The 21,891-nt window shown below is 36.5% G+C and overlaps 2 protein-coding genes across 2 annotated transcripts; both read left to right on the forward strand.

Moving 5' to 3' along the window:
- The first annotated feature begins 1,995 nt into the window (after positions 1 to 1,995).
- On the forward strand, positions 1,996 to 5,739 carry LOC141332520 (tripartite motif-containing protein 16-like). The gene is made up of 6 exons (XM_073837652.1): positions 1,996 to 2,628; positions 3,021 to 3,116; positions 3,202 to 3,435; positions 3,830 to 3,989; positions 4,126 to 4,173; positions 4,413 to 5,739. Exons 1-6 carry the CDS (start codon positions 2,056 to 2,058, stop codon positions 4,931 to 4,933), a joined length of 1,632 nt encoding a protein of 543 aa, XP_073693753.1. The 5' UTR covers positions 1,996 to 2,055; the 3' UTR covers positions 4,934 to 5,739.
- A 1,546-nt stretch (positions 5,740 to 7,285) lies between these two features.
- On the forward strand, positions 7,286 to 17,141 carry slc25a10a (solute carrier family 25 member 10a). The gene is made up of 11 exons (XM_073849174.1): positions 7,286 to 7,664; positions 8,949 to 9,068; positions 9,187 to 9,301; positions 10,066 to 10,114; positions 13,770 to 13,811; positions 13,889 to 13,932; positions 14,279 to 14,349; positions 14,488 to 14,580; positions 14,816 to 14,893; positions 16,029 to 16,085; positions 16,175 to 17,141. The coding sequence occupies exons 1-11, from the start codon at positions 7,575 to 7,577 to the stop codon at positions 16,280 to 16,282; spliced, it is 867 nt and encodes a 288-aa protein (XP_073705275.1). The 5' UTR covers positions 7,286 to 7,574; the 3' UTR covers positions 16,283 to 17,141.
- Positions 17,142 to 21,891: the final 4,750 nt, after the last annotated feature.

Consider the following 21,891-nt stretch of genomic DNA (forward strand, 5'->3'; position numbering starts at 1 on the left):
CACCAAGACCAAAGAGTTGTCCAAAGATGTCAAGGACAAGATTGTAGACTTAGAGGAGAACTGTGAAAGTGTTGTGGTCAGATGAGACCAAAATCGAGCTCTTTGGCATCAACTCAACTCACCGTGTTTGGAGGAGGAGGAATGCTGCCTATGACACCAAGAACACCTTTCCCACCATCAAACATGGCGGTGGAAACATCATGCTTTCTGCTAAGGGGGCAGGACAACTGCACCGCATCAAAGGGACGATGGACAGGGCCATTTACTGTCAAATCTTGGGTGAGAACCTCCTTTCCTCACTGAAAATGGGTCACGGATGGGTATTCCAGCATGACAATGACCCAAAACACATTGTCAAGGCAACAAAAAAGTGGCTCAAAAAGAAGCACTTTAAAGAAAATCTGTGGAAGGAGCTGAAGGTTTGAGTTGCCAAACATCAGCCTCAAAACCTTAATGACTTGGAGAGGATCTGCAAAGAAGAGCCGGACAAAATCCCTCTTGAGATGTGTGCAAATCTGGTAGCCAACTACAAGAAACGTCTGACCTCTGTGATTGCCTGCAAGGGTTTTGCCACCAAATGTTTTCACTCATTAAAATGCAGATCAATTTATAACTTTTTTATTCATTGTGCCGTTCGGCAGGTTCACAGAGCAGGGAGAAGAGTTACTGAAACTAATGCAAAAGGTTTTTGGTAAAGACGTGCTGATGCATGTTATTATCCTCTTTACATACGGGGATGAATGTGACAAAGAGAACATGGAGTCAGAGATTGATGACAATGTAGTTGTCAAACGAGTTATTCAGAGCTGTCAGGGCAATCATGTCCTCAATAACAAAGATCTAAATGAAAGACAGCAGGTGACAGAACATATGTAGAAGATTGACACAATGACAAAGTGGAATGGGGTCTACACTAATGAGATGTATGAATGGAAAAAATTAAAGGAAATTTTATTTGCTGTCATTGACTTCCTCTGTGGAAAAGCAAAATCTCTTATAATGTCCTTTAGTTACTTTCCCGTAAAAGCGGACGTGGCCATTCGTAAATTTAATGTGACTGGCTTCCGTTGTCATCCACTTTCAGCTGTTTTTAGCTGTACAAAACAGTTTGTTTGCTGCTTGATATTGCAAACTGGTGTGTCTTACCATATTATTTTTATGTATAATCTTGCATGTTGTTTTCTTTTTTTTTTCCGTTACTTTCCTACAGTGGCTAATGAACCGGAAATCTGGCACATTCACAGAAAGCGGCTTACTTCCACATTAAAAAAATAAGGTGGATACAACACAAACAATCCACTCTGAATATTAATATTAAACTCAAAAGTACTGACATCTGTTCTTGATTTATTTCATAAGAGGAAAACGGTGTGTATAAAAACAATATGTTAAATTGATGTAAACAATTATATTGTCTATTATATTTGTTTGGTTTGTAACTTGTGATTCATTTAGCTACACAAGGAAAAATAAGCTGAAACTCCAGCTAAAATCGTCAATACAGTACATTATACAGTTTTAAAGGTGTAAGGTTCAAAATATTTTGGCTTAGTGCCTATTTGTAAAAAGTAACACTGAATAAATAAGTGCTGATTCATAAATACAGTGTGTTTTCTGCAATCTCATGTTTTTATCCAGTCAGAGAAATATCTGAAAGAAATACTAGTCCTTGGTTTAAACATGCAGAAGCCATTCTTGCGGTAGCTGTAGTTCTTCAGAGTTTGCTTGCAGATACAGTCAGGTGTTTGCACCTGAGAAACTTGTACTTATAACAGCCTGTCAGACGATCGTTAACAGTATGTCACGCATTCTGGACGCAAACAAAACATAAGTAATATCAATAAACGTTTTTAGAAAATAAAACGATCTCTTATATACACGGTAAAAAGGAAACAAAGATTAATGATTAACTCTCTTCTCACTGATTTTGACACGCCTTTTTTATACGCGTGGCTCAAACACGGAAGCAGGAAACTAACTTCTGAGAAAGCGAAACTGATGTATTGTTGAGTTGTGCTGTTGTGTTTTCGAGTTTCTCTATATTCATACAGTAAAATGGCAGAAGCTAGATTTTCTCAGAATGAGTTCATGTGTCCAGTGTGTCTGGATCTCCTGAAGGATCCAGTGACCATCCACTGTGGACACAGTTACTGTAAGAGCTGTATTACAGACTGCTGGGATCAGGAGGATGAGAAGAGAGTCTACAGCTGCCCTCAGTGCAGACAGACCTTCAGTCCAAGACCTGCCTTAGGTAAAAACACCATACTGGCTGAAGTTGTGGAGAAACTGAAGAAGACTACACTTTATTCTGACTGTTATGCTGGAGATGGAGATGTGCAGTGTGACGTCTGTACTGGAAGAAAATACAAAGCTGTCAAGTCCTGTGTGGTGTGTCAGGAATCTTACTGTCAAGCTCACTTTGACCGTCATGAGGAGTATCACTCTCGTAAACCTCATAAAGTGATTGATGCCACTGGACGACTGCAGGACATGATCTGCCATAAACATGATAAACAGCTGGAAATGTACTGTATCACTGACCAACAATGCGTTTGTGTGCTGTGTAAGGAGTATGAACATAAAAACCATGAAATTGTATCAACTGCAGCTCAGAGGACAGAAACACAGGTATGAAAATACACAGGGGTTGTTAACCCCAAAAAAGTTTCAAGCTCCAAAAAATGAAGCATTAAAATAATCTAAACAGCTCCAGTGGTTTAGGCCTAATTCACGAAATACTAATGAGGCTGATTGATGTGACACTGTATCTGAGCTTTGTATGCTTCAAAATATTATTCAGCAATGGACATAAAGTCGAGAAGGTTTGGAATGACAGTGAATTACAGTGAATAAAATACTGTATACTGTGATGTATTACTGACACTTCAGCTTCATAGTTATTGAATTTATGATCTTACCATGCTGGATCTTTATCTACTCCACCAATACTGGATTCATGTAACTTAATGGTTATGTGTGTAGTTTTATGTGACATCTACTGTTGTTGGTTTGTCCTCCAGAAAAAGTTAAAGGAGACGCAGTTAAAGTTCCAGCAGAGAATCCAGCAGAGACAGAAAGATCTTCAGCAGCTGAGAGAGTCTGTGGCGTCTCATAAGGTGAGTCTGGAGAAGAAGAGCAGTTTGGGAAGTGTCAGTGTACACTCTTCTTCAGCTCACTCTGTGATTGTGTTGTGTGTAACAGCGCTCTGCACAGACAGCAGTGGAGGACAGTGAGAGGACCTTTACTGAGCTCATCCGCTCCATTGAGAAAAGCCGCTCTGAGGTCACACAGATGATCAGAGATCAGGAAAAGGTTGTAGCGAGTCAAGCTGAAGAACTTATAGAGAAACTGGAGCAGGAGATTGATGATCTGAGGAGGAGAGATGCTGAGCTGCAGAAGCTTTCACACACAAGTGATCACATCTATTTCCTGCAGGTAACAGAAATCTAGAAGAACAGGATAGTGAACTTGAGATCCTGCAATGACAGGAGACTCACAGAGAAACGTTTCATGAGAGCCGAATGAGCAGTTAACTGGATTTCTGTCAGAGTCAGGCTTTTATAATACTTTTATATTGTTATATTAAATACTTTTAATATAATTAAAATTTATTTTAAATTATGTTATTTCTGTGATAAGTACTCTTTTTAAAAGTATGTTAAGGTGTTGGTAAAAAATTTTAGCTTTAATGCCATATTTTATATAGAATTAGTATTAAAAGTATAGTATTAGAAGAATGTAGCTGATTCTGTGAAAGTCAACAAGAGCCACACAAATCTGATAGTAGTGCAGTTGTGGAGGTGATGAGTTTGATTTCTGTTTCCTGTAGAGTTTCCAGTCTCTTTCAGCAGCTCCTGAATCTACAGACGTTTCCAACGTTCCCTTCAGTACTCGCTTCTCTCTTGATAACATAAAAGAATCTGTCCATCAGCTCAGAGTCAAACTGGAGGATTTCTGCAAAGAGGAGATCAAGAAGATCTGTGACAGAGGTAAAGTCCTGGAGCTTCATCTGCTCTTAGAAACCAGTCCATCATTTTGCTCAACAGCATATTAGAAATGTCTTGTTCTCTTCACATGACAATTACACTGTTTATGTCTGTTGATTTTTTATTTACTTTTTTACAGTCACATGCACCAACATTGTTCCCAAGACCAGGAATGACTTCCTACAATGTAAGTCACTAAGAAAACAAGCAGAGAATCTCAGTTTGTTCATGTATTTTCAATAGAAGGTGAAAGAAAATCATAATATAATAGTTTTATAGTTGATCATGTAAACAGTGATTTGCACAGGATACGTGGTCAGCTGTACTGAGGCACTGATGATACACTGAACAGATGAAGTGTTCAGATACATTAAAATATCAACCAGATTCATAATTGCTGATTCTGATGTGTTTTCTCTCCATCAGATTCACTCCAGTTCACTCTGGATGCAAACACAGTGCATCGATCCCTCCAGTTGTCTGAGAGGAACAGAGTGGTTACTAACACTGGCACAGAGCAGCTGTATTCTGATCATCCAGACAGATTTGATTTGTACGCTTATCAGGTGTTGTGTAGAGAGAGTGTTAGTGGACGCTGTTACTGGGAGATTAAGTGGAGTGGGAGTGTGTATATATCAGTGTCATATAAGAGCATCAGCAGGAAGGGAGCAGATAATGAGTGTTACTTTGGACATAATGATCAGTCCTGGAGTTTGGTTTGTTCACTCTCCAGTTACTCATTCATTCACAATAACAAATGGACTGATCTCCCTGTAGCGTCAATTATTTCTAGAATAGGAGTGTATGTGGATCACAGTGCAGGAACTCTGTCCTTCTACAGCATCTCTGATACAATGAGCCTCATCCACACGGTCCAGACCACATTCACTCAGCCGCTCTATCCTGGGTTTTGGGTTCCAAAAGGATCATCAGTGAAACTGTGTTGATGAATCAGAATATATTCTAGAGAGATAATTCTTTGATCTTCATGATGAATCAGTTACGGTGAATACAAATTCTTGTATTTTGTCTTCATCACAATAATGCTTAAGATGAACTTCTGTCACTGAAATAGCACGTCAGAATGAATATGTGTAATAAATCCTTATATAGACAGTAAGACCAGTGTGTGTGAGAATCATGGTGAGTGGAGACGTGAAACCATTTCATTTTTTCAGCTTTAATTAGTGACGGATCTTTTCATTGTTACAATTAAAAGTACATTTCAATTGAAATGATCACACATAGGGTTCTTTAAAAAGATTTGTCCAACATATCTGTGCAATCTATACTTCAGATGAGTTACATTTTATTAGAAATAAAAAAAAGTTTTTAGAAATTAAAAATTCACTCTGATTGACTGCATACTTGCCTTCACATTTAAATCCTAAATTATTTTTGTTTATAATCGTGAATTTTGATTTTGTTTTTCAAAACTGTAAAGACTGAGCTAGTGTGAGCTCTGTTTCTGACCTCATCTGACCCATTAAAGATGACCAAAAATAAAGAGCTGCTTTATGAAAGGACTTTTTCTTTGAAGATAACAGACAAATACTTAATATGAAAGAGATTTTATGTGTTTACAGGTAAATAGGTGCTACTTAAACAGGGTCTATGTGATGATTATTGTGTTTAATTGGTCGTTTCATTGGTCCCTCACGGTGGTCTCTGGCGTCCTCTGCTGGTCTGATTTACTGCACTGCACTCTGTTTCCTTGCTTATCAAACCTGTTCATTAAACATTTGGATCTTCATTTTTGCAGGACATTCCACCTGATTGTGGTTTATATTTATTCAGTTTATTATGAATAGTTTTGTAAGCCATAGGTGCCCTTCACCGCTCAACAGCTTTGTTTATTATAATAAAAAAAGAATAACTGTCAAACCAGTCATTTGTTCAACGCTGAAATATGATTATTAGTAAAATATTTATTTAATATATAATTAATCTGTGGTAAATATGTGCTATCTCTACAGTTTATCTGGGTCCATAAACATGATTTCCTGTAAAGCTGCGAAAAGCTAAACTGACTGTACTGTACACTTGAAGACTTTACAAAAGTATACTGTTTACAGCCTACACTCTTAAAAATAAAGGTGCTTTAAAAGGTTATTAGAAGATAGAAGAACCATTTTTGGTTCCACAAAGAACCATTCAGTCAAAGGTTTTATAATCTGAAGAACCCTCTTTTGCCATAAAGAACCTTTTATGGAACCATTTAGACAATAAAGCAGGGGAGTTGCTAGACCTAAAGCTCTACTGGGACCCAGGCCCCCATTACTCGTTAATTCAGTTGTTGCATGTAGTTTTATGTCTTTATTTTGGGATTATCAACGTGAATTATAACTCAAATTTGAGATTTTACTGGGGCACAGCATATTTTTACTGGGGCACGTGTCCCAGTTAAAAAGGGTCTACATTTACATTTTACATTTACATTTATTCATTTAGCAGACGCTTTTATCCAAAGCGACTTACAATTGGGAATACAACAAGTGATTCATCCTAAGGAGGCAGATCGACATAGGAAGTGCTCAAAAATACCATATATCAGGCGTTGTTAGATGAGTACAGGCTAGAAAGGGAAGATCAAGAAAGAGGAGAACATTTTTTTTTATAGAGTCACATAGTGTTGAAAAAGATGGGTTTTCAGCAGTCGCTTGGAAGCTGTTAAGAGTCTGCATTCGGAACGAGAACGAGGGTCTAGCAACGCCCCTGCAATAAAGGTTCTTCTATGGCATCGTGAAGCACCTTCATTTTTAAGAGTGTAGCCTACATGGCAGTGGTCACAATTATGACCAGAGGTTTGAACAGCAAACTGTAAGTCTTTTAAAAAAATAACAGAAGTCTAGCAGTAACTGCAAGGTGAACTTTATTTGACGCACTACGGAGGTCAAACATTTCTTGATTCTATTTATACGTGTCACGTAGACACTTCTCACTGAAAGCAGCTGAAAGCACGCTTGAGGAGATCCTTGGGAAACTTCCTCAGTGCAAAAGCGAAACGATATTTCATTGGTCACAAGAACTGACATGCAGAACAACATAGGCTAGGGCTCAATAAAGCTTCGATTCATTCAAAAGCCATCAGTAGCATATTGTGAAAAATAAAAATGCAAACACAAATTAATTTCTGAATGAACACTAACCGTGCTGTGTGATTGATACCAACTGCATGTCCCCTTAAAGCAACAATGTTGCCTTGGCAGTTGGCACTTGATACTACTTCTGACAGATGCTCGGTCTTGTAATGTCACCTGAGTGTGCTAGTTGGCAACGTGACGCTGTAACATAGCGTGCGACGCACTAGCCTTAACCCACGCGTTTCCCCGATATGTCAGTGTACTTTATTATTATGCTTACAAATGAGCGACGTTATGTACTATCTGCGCGTTTGTAATCCCATGTACAGCGGGTGAACAACGACTATTTGACAGTGCAGGTCTTCCGGCAGCACTAAGTCAATCAACCGCAGTGTAGAGGATTATCACTGGGACTTTATCACAAACCGAGCGGTGTCGCGTGTGGATCGCGTTATTCCATTTTATTCCTTTATCGTGTCGCCACGGAATAAACCGAGACTCAATCATGACAGAGACGCGCATTTCGCGCTGGTACTTCGGAGGAATTGCCTCGTGTGCGGCCGCCTGTTGCACTCACCCACTGGACTTAATAAAGGTAACGAGGGAGGGAGATTTATAGCCTACATGAGTGCTTCTGAAGTCTACCGGCTATATTTTAGTTTATGAGACTTTAAGTATAACAGTTATAAATGCGCTATAGTATACACTATAGTGTAGTGGTTGTTTTTGTACTCCCAAGGCCCTCCACAAATTTTACCCCCCAAATTTTTTATTGTACCCGTATATATACAGCTGGGTAGATTACTTACAAATTGTGATCCGTTACTGATTCCAGATTATATTACAAAAATTGTAGTCAGTAACGTAATATGTTACTTTACACATTTTAGGTAATCAGATTACTTTTGGATTACTTTTGACTTAACTTGTTTATCACATTGATTTGTCACATTCAATAATGATGTAAAAAAAAATGCAAAGAGTAAGAAAATATCTTCCATTCATTGTAATGTACAACATGAAGTGCATTAAACATTATATTACATAAAGGTTTCCCTAAAGCTGGCTTGGTGAGCAGAAGAGACTTTTAGAGAAAAATCCAAAAACTTTTGACTGTTTTTTTTAGAGAAGTCTCTTCTGCTCACCAAGCCTGTTTTGTTTTTGTCTAAAATAAAAACAGTTATATTGTGAAATATTTTTACTATTTAAAATGACTGCTTTCTATCTAAATATATTTATAAATATAATTTATTCCTTCTTATCAAAGCTAAATTATCAGCATTATTACTCCAGTCTTCAGTGTCTTCAGTAATATGCTTATTTGCTGTTTAAGAAACATTTTGTATTATTATCATAAATATTTAAAACAGTTGAATACATTTTTCTGTTCTTTGATGAATAGAAAGATCAAAAATCAGCATTTATCTGAAAAAGCTTTTGTAACATGTATACACTATATCATTCAAAAACAAAAAGTCAGTGTATTTTTTTTCTTTTCTAAATACTTTTGTTTAGCAAGGATGCTTTAAATTGATCAAACATGATGTTAAAGACATTTATAATGTTACAAAAGATTTCTATTTCAGATAAATGCTGTTCTTCTGAACTTTCTATTTATCAACGAAACCTAAAAAATACTACTCGGCTGTTTTCAACATACTACTACTAATAATAATAATAAGAAGAAATGTTTTTTGAGCAGCAAATCAAAATAATAGAATGATTCAGGATTCATCTTTGGAATCACTGGAATATACTACATTTTACATTTTAAAAATATTTCAAAATTTACTGCTTTTGCTGTTCTTTGGATCAAATAAATGCAGGCTTTGTGAGTAGGAGAGACTTCAGTTGCCTTATTTCTTTCCTCCACCTTCAGGTTCATCTGCAAACCCAGCAGGAGGTGAAGATGAGGATGACTGGCATGGCAATGCAGGTGGTGCGCAGTGATGGTGTGCTAGCACTCTACAATGGGCTCAGTGCTTCACTCTGCAGGCAGGTTAGTGTATCTGTTTTAGCTTATTTATGCTTTTGTGCTCATTTTCTATGTCTTAAAACAAGGCAGTATAAATGGTAAAGATTCTTTTGACAATGTGGTACCATACTCACTGTTTTAGATCACATACTCATTGACCCGCTTTGCCATTTATGAAACTGTGAGAGACAAGATATCTACTCGAAACCAGGGTCCCATGCCCTTCTACCAGAAGATCTTGCTGGCTGCTTTTGGAGGTAAAAATTGTATTCTCGTTATCCATAAATTAAAATAGTCAAATAAAATGAGCATAATATTTTTCAGGGATCTCACACTTTAACCAATGAATATACATGACCTTTACAGTAATTTGTCATTTACTGCATAAGTTAAAAAAAAAATATACTTTTACCCCCGACAAAGCTTTCACAGACAAGGCTTAAACCTAGTCCTAGATCAAAATGTAAACTGTTTCAACTGAAAGAAACTTGCTCTGACTGATCTAAAAAATATATCAGTGCCTTTGTTTTATCTCAAGATGCACATATGTGTTTTTTTCTAAACATGTTTATAAAAATTACTTACATATCCTTATTGAACTATCTGCTAATCCTGGCTTAGTTTAAGCCCTGTCTGTGAAACCGGGCCTCCATTGTGATTTCTGAGTATTTGGTTTAATATTATAGAGCTTCAGATAACTAGAATAAGTGTATAATCTTTTTAAAAGTAGTTTTAAACAATTTACATAGTTTTAAGTCATCATAGGCCTTTTGGAAATTTGCTGAATGCCCTTTGGAAGTTTGCTGAAGTCCACTAGTTGAGAACCACTGTTTTAAAGGGACCGTTCACCCTAGAATGACAAACTCAAAACACATAATTTTTTTCTTATCATGTGTAATAATTTCTTTCCATGAAATACAACATGAGATGGCAAAATGTCTATGTGGTTCTGTTTTCATACAACAAATCATGCTTCTCGGAACAAAAAAAAAAACTGTTTCTTTAATTTCTTAATCTGTAGGTCTTACTGGTGGGTTTATTGGGACACCAGCGGACATGGTTAATGTCAGGTGAGTGACATTGGTTTACACATAGGAGTCTCATAAAACAACAGCAGAGTTGTGAGTGTTTTTATAGTAAAGCAATTGTAGATCCATTTGGGTACTCTTTGTTATGTAAATAAAGACATGTGTCATGTCTTGTTTCATGTTTGAGTTCAGTTTCATCCCCCTGCACCTAGCAGCAGTACGAATCGTCCTCATCAACCAGGAGATTCCTTGAGAATCTTTGAGTTTTTTGTTTTTTTGGATCTGGCTCATGTGGTATATTATCAAGACAACTCCCTCTCTATAGTTTTCCATGTCAGCCTAAATACACAGACAGAATCTTGTTTTACAAGAAATTGTCCTCAAGAGGCATTTTGGAAGGCCAGTGTCCTGCAGAGTTTAGATCCTTGCCACAACACACCTGCCGGGAAATTTCTAGTATGCCTAGTAAGAGCTTGATTATCTAGTACAGGTTTGTGTACTTGAGGTTGTGTATGACAGTGGCCCTCCAGGACCCTGCTCTAGGGGCTTTCGCACGAGGAAGGTTTTTATAGTTGCTATAACTATTGTAAGTTCCTGCTTTTTTGTTGTGTTCACACTGCTGGAACTAGGATTGTATTTAGTTCTAGGAACTCCGTTTGGGGTAACTAAATTAGCTCCTACTTCAGAGTGTGGTGTCTGAAACAGTTCTTTAGAAACTACCAGTGATGTAATTGTATGCTGATTAACCAAACGTATACGATGCACCAGCTACCAGGCATTTTTAAAAAGCAGTGTAAAAATATTTACGCCACGAAAATGGAAAACAGCGATAACGACAATTACCTTTTGTCTGCTGTGTTGTGTTTTTTTTCTCAGCCTCGATATGTAACACTGCAAGTTGTCATAGGAGATTTATGGCGCGTTCCAGGCAACCTGTTACCCGTGTTTTCCAACCTTCTACCCGTGAAAGTGCACTGGAGTGGTAGTCAAACTCATTACTTCCCACCCGTGAACTCGTACTAGATCAATGTACTCCCAGTTCCGAGCTCTGATGCAACATAGCCCGCAAAACAACAATGTCAGCCCCTTATGCAAGTGGTACACACAAAACAGACTTTAGGACAATATAAAGTTGCAATCAAATTAATAATAATATAATAATAATAAATCAGGGCTCGAAATTAACTTTTTACTTGGTAGCACTGGTGCTCCCAACTTCAAAAAGTTAGGAGCACCAAAAAAATTTTAGGAGCACCTAATTTCGTTTTAGTAATGCGCCGATCTTGATTCTTCGTGGTCAGTTCTTAATGCATATGTTTTACAAGCAAATGGGCTGATTCTGAAAGCCTTTTTTATATATATTTATTTTACGCCTTAAGCAAGGGACAAGAATGAATGAAAATATGAGTACATGAACAAGGTTTATTTTCTCTATTATAGTTACAGCCATTTAAAGAGGTTAAAGATAAAGAGTTAAAGCCATTTAGAGGCAACCACTGCATTTTTAAACAATCTACAGTATAAACAACAAAAAATAAACAACACTTCTTTCTTAGTCGTGTAGACAATAAATGCAGGCATGATCAAAGTAGGCTACTCTTTCAATATTCAAAGTGCAAATGACCGATTTTTTTCTGATACAGAGCATAGACACAATACAGCTTATTATAGCCCACATACTAATAACAGCCTAGATATGTTATGTAGCCTAATTTGCGCACATTGGGCAGTCGCTCTTTAAACGTGGGGTATTAAAATTGCTTTTGAATGCGTGTGCGAGTTTTACTTTTGGTTTCGTTTTAACGATACCGTGTGCATTCTACAATACAAGAGATTACTTTAACAAAACCATTTGAAAGTGGGAGGACACCAACGGGATTTTGAAAAGTGTCCTGAATGGAAATTACGCCCCTGCGTGAGTAGAACTCTGCCGCTGAGTTATCATCTGATGTGAATTTATGCGGCGATGTACAGTATATTGAGACGGAGGCGACAGAATTGTATCTGACAGAATGTACGCTGTAGCACAAAATATATTTCTTCAAAAGCAGATTGTGGAGACCTTCTAATTGTCCACAATCAAAGGAGAGAATGATGAACCTGTCACTGCATCAGCTCACAACAGTCTGTGCAATAGTTAGGCTAGCCAAAGTTTTTGAAGAAATGAAAGTAAGTTGCACCACAACAATTACTCGCACTCGCACAAATGCTCCCAAATATAATTTGAGGTCGCGCAAATTAAATTTTGGGAGCATATGCGACCAAAATGGTCGCAATTTCGAGCCCTGTAAATGTGCTCAGGCAGTTTGGCGTGACTTGCCTGGAACAATACAAAGTCGTGAGTTGTGGTTTCAAGTCGTTATTTACAGGCTCAAAAACCTGCCTGGAACGCAGCATTAGTCAGATTTTCATACTCTTTCAGTCACGTAAATTGTGCGTTTACATTTTATCTCTGTTATCATCCGATCATGCCATTCTCCTTTTACTGGTTGTTGACGTTTGTAAATGGCTCGAATAAAGAGGTCGCTGTCTGCTGCTTCAGAGTTCCTGCTGCCGGAGCAAATGCAAGCAGGAAAATGCCCAAGGAGGAAATTGGTTCTCTAGGAACCACCAGTGTAGTTCTAAGAAAAACATGGGGCGAAAGCCCTTTCTGAAAACATGAAGTGGGTGCTCCAGCAAAATGGACCCCTCTTCACAGTGGGTGAGGTGGAGGAGAATCTCGACTTCTTTGTGTCCGCACCAGCCTTTGATCTTCTTCCTGAGTCCTCCCAGCCCCTCATCACACCCGCTACGGGGTCCCGAGCCAATGCACATGCCCAACGTTGGTTCCCAAGCCACGGCCACCCTGGACCCAGCGCCAGCTGCCCAGTTTGTCCTAAAGCTAACTCTTATCGACTAGAACGAAGTAATGTCCACCCTTAAGCCCACCCCTCAAAACTTGAGGATAAGTTTTGAGGGTGGGCTTAAGGGTGGACATTACTTCATAGGGTGTTGAACTCTCTGTTTTCACCTTGGCCCTCTGAGCTCCTGAACCCATGATTTCTTCCCTCAGTCTTCGTCTTGGTCTGTCACCTGCCCTTGCTCCGCTAGGGTTCATCCCTCTGGCTCCACCTTGGTCCTCCAAGCCTGTGATGTTACCCTGGTCCACCGTTCACTGGCTCACCTAGATTGCCCCCACCTCTGGTTCCTCCATGGGTCTCCATTCCTATGGCTCTGCCATAGTCATCTCCTCCACCAGTTCCACTATTGTCTCTTCATCTTCCACTTCCTCCAAGGGTGTCTCCAGCCCCGCTGTGGCGTAGTCATTTCCTTTGTTGGCTCATACAGGGTTTGCTTTGCTACTGTGTTTATCCTGTGCTCCTGAGTTGCAGAGTGTTTTGTTTTTGTTTTCATGGAATACATTTATTTTGCAATTAGATCCATGCTTTAAAGGGGTCATAAACTGCCTTTGTTTTTTATTTTGTACTGTTCTCTGAAACTGTCATTTTGGCAGACTGCCTTCAGTATAAACTGTTTTTAGACTAAAGACCAAGTTTTGAGTTCTGAAACTTGCAGGATGTTTTTATGGTACAATGACCTCAATCAAGGGAATTTTGATTTCTCAGTTCATGACCCCTTTAACTCACTTCTTGCCTACACAACACCCTGACACTTTAAGTAATTATGTGCCTTTTTTCTACCTTGTGTTTTATAACAGAATGCAGAATGATGTGAAGTTGCCACCTGAGTTAAGAAGAAAGTGAGTCTCACAAATTATGAAGTACACACCAAACTAAAACAGAATAATCTGTCATGACAACATATGGTGTTTTGCAGCTATGCACATGCTCTTGATGGATTGTTACGTGTCTGGAAAGAAGGTGAGAATAAGCAAATCCCATTTACAAAAAATGAGACACATTTTTGGCTTGGGACTACTAGAAATAAGATGAACTGTCTGAAAGGATACTATCATAAAATATAGTAAAGAATAAATTGCAGCAATGTTTTGTTGCTGAAGAGGTATGCATGCCAAAGTCTGCACTTAAAATCACAAATTAAAACCTTCCTACAGCAATCTGGAAATGTGTAATGACAGAATGTGGGCCTGTGCTACTTACTCATCCATCAGGAAAGAGAGAACAGACAAGGGGTTGGGGTCATTTGAATTATTCATAGAGCTCTGTTAAGATCACCTGCCTTATGACTGGCTATCTTTTTTCACAGAGGGAATAAGGAAGCTGTTCTCTGGAGCCTCAATGGCAGCAAGTAGAGGGGCCATGGTCACTGTAGGGCAGGTAGTGGAAAAACTGTTCAGCTTTTATAGCCACACTTGCAAACAGTCATTGAATGGACTGGGAGTAGTGTGTCATTTTCCCATAATTAAATGACCAGGATAGTCTCAGTTCCTCACCAGTCTTTTGTGGTTCTTCTAGCTGTCCTGTTATGACCAGGCCAAGCAGCTGGTTCTGGGAACTGGTTTGATGACTGATAACATTTTCACTCACTTTGTTGCTAGCTTCATTGCGGTGAGTTGCCCTCCTTCTCAGAAATGCATTATAAGCTAACCTTTACGTCTTTAAAGGTTACATTCAAAGGTTACAAGGTCCACTTATAATGTTGGTCAAGTGGTAATGTAGTAGTTGTTTTAATTTGCATGACCATTTACACTCTCTCTGACTTTTAAAATAAAACAGGCTGTTTTTGCTATTGACTTATGACGCTTAGCTCACTTAGTATAATTTTTTAATGTTTTCTTTACAGGGAGGTTGTGCGACTGTTCTCTGTCAGCCTATGGATGTGGTGAAAACCAGACTGATGAATTCAAAGGGGGAATACAGGGTAAGATTCAGCTTGAATTCCTCCTTTAAAAAAACAAAAACAAAAAAACAACAACAATACCAGTCAAAAGTTTTATTTTTAATATTTTTTTAAGGTTTTTTGAAAGAAGTCTCTTCTGCTCACCAAGCCTGCAATTATGTTATTCAAAGTACAGCAAAAACAGTAAAATGTATTTTCTGTTTACAATTTAAAATATTTTTTTTATTTGAATATATTTTAAACTGTAAATTATTCCTGTGATTTCAAAGCTGAATTTTTAGCATCATTACTCCAGTCACACGATCCTTCAGAAAACATTCTAATATTCTGATTTGCGGCTCCAAAAACATTCATTATTATTTTTATGTTGAATTTTTCAGGATTCTTAGAAAGTTCGGAAGAATAGCATTAATCTGAAATAGAAACCTTTTGTAACATTATAAAGGTTTTATCATCACTTTTGATACATTTAAAGCATCCTAATAAAAGTATTAATTTCTATAATTTTTTCCCAACAAAAAATAAATAAATAAATAAAACAAAATAAATTATACTGACTCCAAGCTTTTGAATACTATAGTGTACATTGTTACAAAATCTATTTGTTTGCAGATAATCAAAGAATATTATAATCAAAGAAGATATTCATCAAAGAATCTGAAAAGAAATGTACTCAACTGTTAAATATTGATAATAATAATAATAAATGTTTCTTAAACAGCAAATCAACATATTAGAATGATTTCTTAATGATCATGTGACACTGAAGACTGAAGTAATGATGCTGAAAATGTAGCTTTGATCACAAGAATAAATTACGTTTTAAAACATATTCAAATAGAAAACAGTAATTTTAAATAGCTAAAATATTTCAAAATTTTACTGTTTTTGCTGTACTTTGGATCTTCTTTAAAAACATACAAAAATCTTACCGTTCAAAAACTTTTGACTGGTAGTGAACATTGCATCTTGAATTTCCTTCATTTGACAAATCATATTGCTCTACTGTTAAAAAGTCTGGGGCCTTTTTTCAGCTTCTTTTTTAATACAGAATACATTTATCAAAAATAAATCTTACCAACGCCAAACTTTTGAAAGGTCTATATATTTGAATGATGTTAGTTCTTCAGTTGTGACACTATCATTTCTGTGGTAGGGGGTGATTCATTGTCTATCTGATACTGGAAGACTTGGACCTAAAGCTTTCTACAAGGTAAAAAAAAAAAAAAAAAAACCTTTAAGGGTATTATAGATTCTGAGTGTGTGTTACTCTGGTTTTCACCATGTGATTTGTCTCCGCAGGGCCTTGTCCCAGCTGGAATCCGTCTGATTCCTCACACTGTACTAACTTTCATCTTTCTAGAACAGCTTCGGTTGTACTTTGGCATTAGAGTCGTCACCTCTACATGAACTCTGACCCAAAGGCTCCTGGTATTAACATCAGTTTCAGGTGATCCATTCACAAGTTGACAGCAATAAAATAAGGTGTAAATGGGGTCCAAAACATTTTGTAATCAAACCACTGAAATGGTTCATAGGGTGGGCAGAAAAATTGTGTCCACATTGCTTTTGTACTGTAAACTCCAATTCAAACAACCACAAAGTAACACTGACTCACCTGTCAGTCATTATTTGAGCTAAAGCAATGGTTATTTCAACTTTTTCAGTTATTGAAGCCTTTAAAAGAAAATAACCTATTGTTGTTATTTAGCATGATGAACACTTGTGACTAAATCAACCAAGATGAATGTTAATGCTAGGAGTAAATGGACCGCTACATTGTCTCCAGGCAATACTCTATGCACTAAGATGTAAATGGGCCAGTTCCAGGGAAGCACTGGTCAAGGAACCTGATTCAGGAGGAGAAAAGGCACAAAGTGCTGTTGACAACAGTATTACATTTTTTGAGTAATATTCATTTTGCGGTGCCATTAATATTAACATTCAAGTTGTCTGCATGTGATAATGTTTGCCATATATTATATACTTAATTTGTCATTTGAGTTCTGTTGATTGTGTGATCTAGACCTTGACATTTTTTCTTCTGGGATGATTAAAAAAAACATCGTTTTCACTTACCTGAAATGATCTCAAACTGAAATTGATGCAAAACAACGTTCACAATATCTAAATGTACAACTGTTTTGTGTGTTCTATTAATTAAGGTTTTATTAAGAACTCATCTTAAATCCTACTGGTGTCATTACATTAAATAATGTAAATCATATAATGTCCTACAGGTGGCAGTGCTGCATTGTCACTAACTCAGTTTGTGAGCATAAACACACACTTGCATGTGTGTCAGCATATAAAATATCCATGCCAATGAGATATGAGGACAAAATTATCTTAATCAGCATTCTTATCTGTATTCACTTATTACATATAATATGAGGTTAAGTATGTTCTTGTTTATAGAAGATGTTTATAAAAGTTGGTAATTAGACAGGTCAATGAGTCTAACTGTACCCTGAAAAAATGTATCCTTTGGATGCAAGGAAATAATAATTGGTATTATTATAAAATTAACATTTCCTCTATTTTTTTCCACCAAGCCACCATCCAACCCATTCAGATCCAGGTCACAGCAGCACACTTTTATTATGGTGGTGTATTTTTTTAGGCTGAAACTTAGAAATGACTTTTTGCAACACTTTTGGTTACCTCCAATGTCCTGAAGCCAGTGATTTTTGGGAATGGGTTTTTGGATAAATGCCTGAAATAAGGTCTGTGTGCTTAACACAAGCTTAAGATATTTTATTTAGAGAGAGACCTCTATATTTTATTTAGACCTTGCTGAATCTGCAAAATGTTAATTCTTTCACCAAAATACGAGGTATCATAGAAAGTGCATGTTATTTTTTTATTTAGTACTGACCTGAATAAGATGTTTCACATAAAAGACGTTTACATAATAGTCCACATGAGAAAATAAAGTGCATGTAAACATTTTTGTGTATTTGAACCCTTTCCAACAATGACTGTATGATTTTGAGATCCATCTTTTCACACTGAGGACAACTGAGGGACTCATATGCAACTATTACAGAAGGTTCAAACACTCACTGATGCTTCAGGAGGAAAAACGATGCATGAAGAGCCAGGGGTGTAAACTTTTGAACGGAATGAGGATGTGTACTTTTTCTTATTTTGCCTAAATATCTTTTTTTTTATTTAGTACTGACTTTCAGAAGCTACAGAATATGGTTACATGTTCCCTAGAAGACAAAATAAGTTAAATTTACCCTGATCTTCAAATTCCAAAAGTTTTCACCCCCTGACTTAATGCATCGTTTTTCCTTCTTAAGCATTAGTGAGCATTTCAACCTTCTGTAATAGTTGCGTATGAGTCTCTCAGTTGTCCTCAGTGTGAAAAGATGGATCTTATGATCATACAGTCATTGTTGGAAAGGGTTCAAATGCGAACTGTGTGGCAGTTAAACTGTTCAGGACAAACAAGGGACTCATGAACAACTATCAATAAACAAAAAAAAACAACAACATAGTATTAAGAATCAAGTGTATGTTAATTTGAACAGGGTCATTTTTAGAAATTAAACTATTATTTTTTCTTGTGGACTATATGTAAATGTCTTTTATGTGAAATATCTTATTCAGGTCAGTAGCAACTGTATATGACCTTAAAGTCATATGTATTTTATGGGGTCTTTAAAACATTTGAATCAAGGGCCTGACATTATGAATACAATTGTATTTTTTTTTTCTTTTACACTGAAATACCAAATGTTACAGCTGTTGGCAGTTTGCTTCCTTTGAGGTTTGGTGAGCTTGCATTGCAGTGTTTTTTTCCCTAGAGAGACAGTTCAGTACTTCAAAATGAAAGAAGTATTCTGTAAAGACCAGGCAATCAGTGCTTTACAGAATACTATATCACTGAAAAGACCAAGAGAGAAATATTTAAAGCTATAAGGGCCATAAGAATACATGCTGTTTCACTGACTGTAAAACATGTGCTTATACCATGTGGTGACATGACCCCAAGAGCCCTGTTAATGTGTTTTGTTTGCATTTTCCATTCCCATATCTTTGCCAAAGTATGGGAATTCTGTTGCTTCCCTGTTGGTCTGTGGGATCTTTCTACATTTCGACATTCAAGTCAGTTGTGTGGAACTCTGAGATGTACAATGAGAGATGTGCTGTGAGAGATACATAAGATACTGTGAAAGATCTCCATTCCAATCTATCTGGCTTTTTTCCATGCATTTTTCCCCCTGCAAAAACCTTATATAACTTGGCTGAAAAACAACATACATCTATGTAATCTATCTCAGTGTAAATTGTCAGTTTCTTACTAGGAGCACAAAGCGTTCAAAGTCTACAGACACCATCTCTCTCACAAATGGGTCTCATTTCTGTTAAACTGATTATATTTATTTGCTACTTACAGTACCACTTAACCAAACCCTTACAGAACTAATTTTAGGCTACTTGATATTTAAATATTTCATTTGTTTGCTCACACGATGCTCCAAACTTTTTATCTTCAGTGGAACATTGAAGAATGAACTGCTCCCAGATTTCTGTGATTTCAAAACTAGTTCTGTCCTTGTTTTGTGATATTTTAATTTGAATATTTTAATTTGAATAATTTGTTCAAAGCGGGAAGTCCATATATGGGAAACCGGAAGCTAGCGCGGTAGATGAACTTGGAGCTGTTTTTACGGGTTTTGTGAGGGAAATGTGTCGATTTCTGTGTGTTTCTATTATGTCAACAATGGCTTATGCAGCGAACGTCTTAAAAGGAATACAAAGACAAAAGTAAGTAAAGAGACCATAAGCAAAGGAAACAAAAACAAAGCCAAAATGAACATCGATAAACGATTTCATCGCTGGAGGAAGCACGTGCATCAAAACAGGTAGTTCTAAATGACAGGTAACCTTGAATATTGCTTTTATAAAACTTATATTTTAACTTATATATTTAATTATAGGCCTATTACTTATTATATGCTAATATAATATTTTTGTGTAGCGAAGTTTACAGCGTTTAAGCAATATTTGCCTCTAAAGCTAAACTAATTATGAAATGTTTACATCCTGAGAGGTTGATTTTAAAGAATTTAACACATAGCCTACATATTACTAATGTGACTTGTAGTATGGATTTAATCTGTTATCACTACGTGTTTTAGTTTAATTAATATCTGCTTTTTGTTTCATTATAGTAATACTAATGTTTTGTTTCTAATTGTAATCATTTAATAATTACGTTTTTGATAATAATTACAATAATAATTTATTTACTCTGTTATGTGACAATTAGCTGACAGAGAACTCTTGAGTGTGCGAATGTGTCATTAAATGATTGATTTAATAACCTTCTTTTTAATTTCATTTTCTTTTGAATTAATCAGTTGCACAAATAATGTTGAATGGTTAATTTACGAATCCTACTTGTACTGTTTTCGAGATAACTCACTCAAAAATCTTGTTTCTTAGTCTTGACTTCATTCTTTTTGATTCTTGAAAGCTCCAGTTAATTGTAACTGCATTGCAAAAAGAATGAGGACATGAATCAAAATGTCTCCTTGTGTGTTCGATGGAACAAGAGATTTTTTTTTTTTTTTTTTTTTTTTTAGTAATTTGTGGGCTGAACTGTTTCTTCAAACTGGTGTCCTTGAGTAAACTGTTGGCTGCTACCCTCACTGTTGGGGATTTCAGGTTTTATCCTTGTTGGGACATTTGGTCACCAGAAAGATAGCACAAGCTGACATACACACACACACACACACACACACACACACACACACACACACACACACTACACAAACACACACTACACAAACAAACAGACATCCATCTAGGACTAATCGTTTTCTTTATCACTCTATTTATAATTATGAAAAAACATAATTAACTCCCATATTTAGAAATCTCTGTTACTCTCAAGACTTCCTTCAGTAAACAGCATTTATCTTATCTGTCTCCGTCCTGCCTGGAGCTGCAAAAAATCATGTAAAACGACAAAAAACAAACCCTGTACTAAGAGATCTGGGGCCTGTTTCAATAAGGAGGTTCAACCAACTCTGAGTTAAAACTTGAACTCTGAGTTGACTTACCCTGAGATGGGAAACTCTGAGTTTTCGGTTACAGAACAGCTGAAATGAGTTAGTTAAATCCACTCTGAGTAGGTTGACTCTGAGTTTAGTGCTTGCAGCTTGACTATGAAAAGCCCTGATCAATGGAGCTCCGAAATTATGATTCACCATGGCAACCGCTCCCGCCAAAAAGACCTCTGCATATTTCGAGCCAATGCTTAACTTTAATTCTTAATAATTATTAAGAATATAATTATTTAATTATTAATAATTAGAATATCAAAGGTAAAAACTGGCAGAACGGTAAGTTACTGAACTATTAATTTTCATGGTATCAAACAGGCAAAAAAATAAAATAAAATAAAATAAAAAATAATAATTAGAAGAAGAAAACAGCTAAACATGGAAGTAAACATAATTCAACCAGGTAAAGCTTTAAGCATAAAGGGTTCATGAGTGTAGGCTACATGATTTTACAAATATTTGACATTAAAATGTGTCATATAAAAAAACAATTATGTGTCTAATTTCACTTTGCAGCAGCTTTTTCCACATAGTCTAATGCTCTTTCACAAAATGAAATGTTCTCTAATCCAAACGGTTGCATTTCTTAATTAGAGTAATGAAATGAAGCCAACAGCATGAAGGCTCGCAAAATGATGAAGAACAGATGAAGAGGAGATGGAAGTATTGGAAGAATATTAAAATCCAACATGAAAAAAAAGAATAAAAGTTGCATTTGTGCATTTATAGGAAAAAAAGATGACCTAGTAAATTTAACAGCTGTGGTGGTGGTTATATATATATATATATATATATATATATATATATATTATACATTTTCATCTGCCATTCTTCCATACAGCAATCAGCTTCATATTTGATGGCTTTATGCTCAGTAGGCAATGACACTAAAATTCTCAGAAAGAGCATTAGAGCAAGGCACACTTTCTTTACCGC

Source organism: Garra rufa, chromosome 1 (assembly GCF_049309525.1).
Source record: "Garra rufa chromosome 1, GarRuf1.0, whole genome shotgun sequence".
NCBI classification, from domain to species: Eukaryota; Metazoa; Chordata; class Actinopteri; order Cypriniformes; family Cyprinidae; genus Garra; species Garra rufa.

Excerpts from the sequence above, each read along its gene's own strand:
- slc25a10a (XM_073849174.1), top strand. The coding sequence starts at position 7,575 with ATGACAGAGACGCGCATTTCGCGCTGGTACTTCGGAGGAATTGCCTCG. Across the intron at positions 10,115-13,769 it reads GCGGACATGGTTAATGTCAG|AATGCAGAATGATGTGAAGT; the intron begins GTGAGTGACATT and ends GTTTTATAACAG. Across the intron at positions 16,086-16,174 it reads GACCTAAAGCTTTCTACAAG|GGCCTTGTCCCAGCTGGAAT; the intron begins GTAAAAAAAAAA and ends TTGTCTCCGCAG.
- LOC141332520 (XM_073837652.1), top strand. The coding sequence starts at position 2,056 with ATGGCAGAAGCTAGATTTTCTCAGAATGAGTTCATGTGTCCAGTGTGT. Across the intron at positions 2,629-3,020 it reads CTCAGAGGACAGAAACACAG|AAAAAGTTAAAGGAGACGCA; the intron begins GTATGAAAATAC and ends TTTGTCCTCCAG. Across the intron at positions 4,174-4,412 it reads CAGGAATGACTTCCTACAAT|ATTCACTCCAGTTCACTCTG; the intron begins GTAAGTCACTAA and ends TCTCTCCATCAG.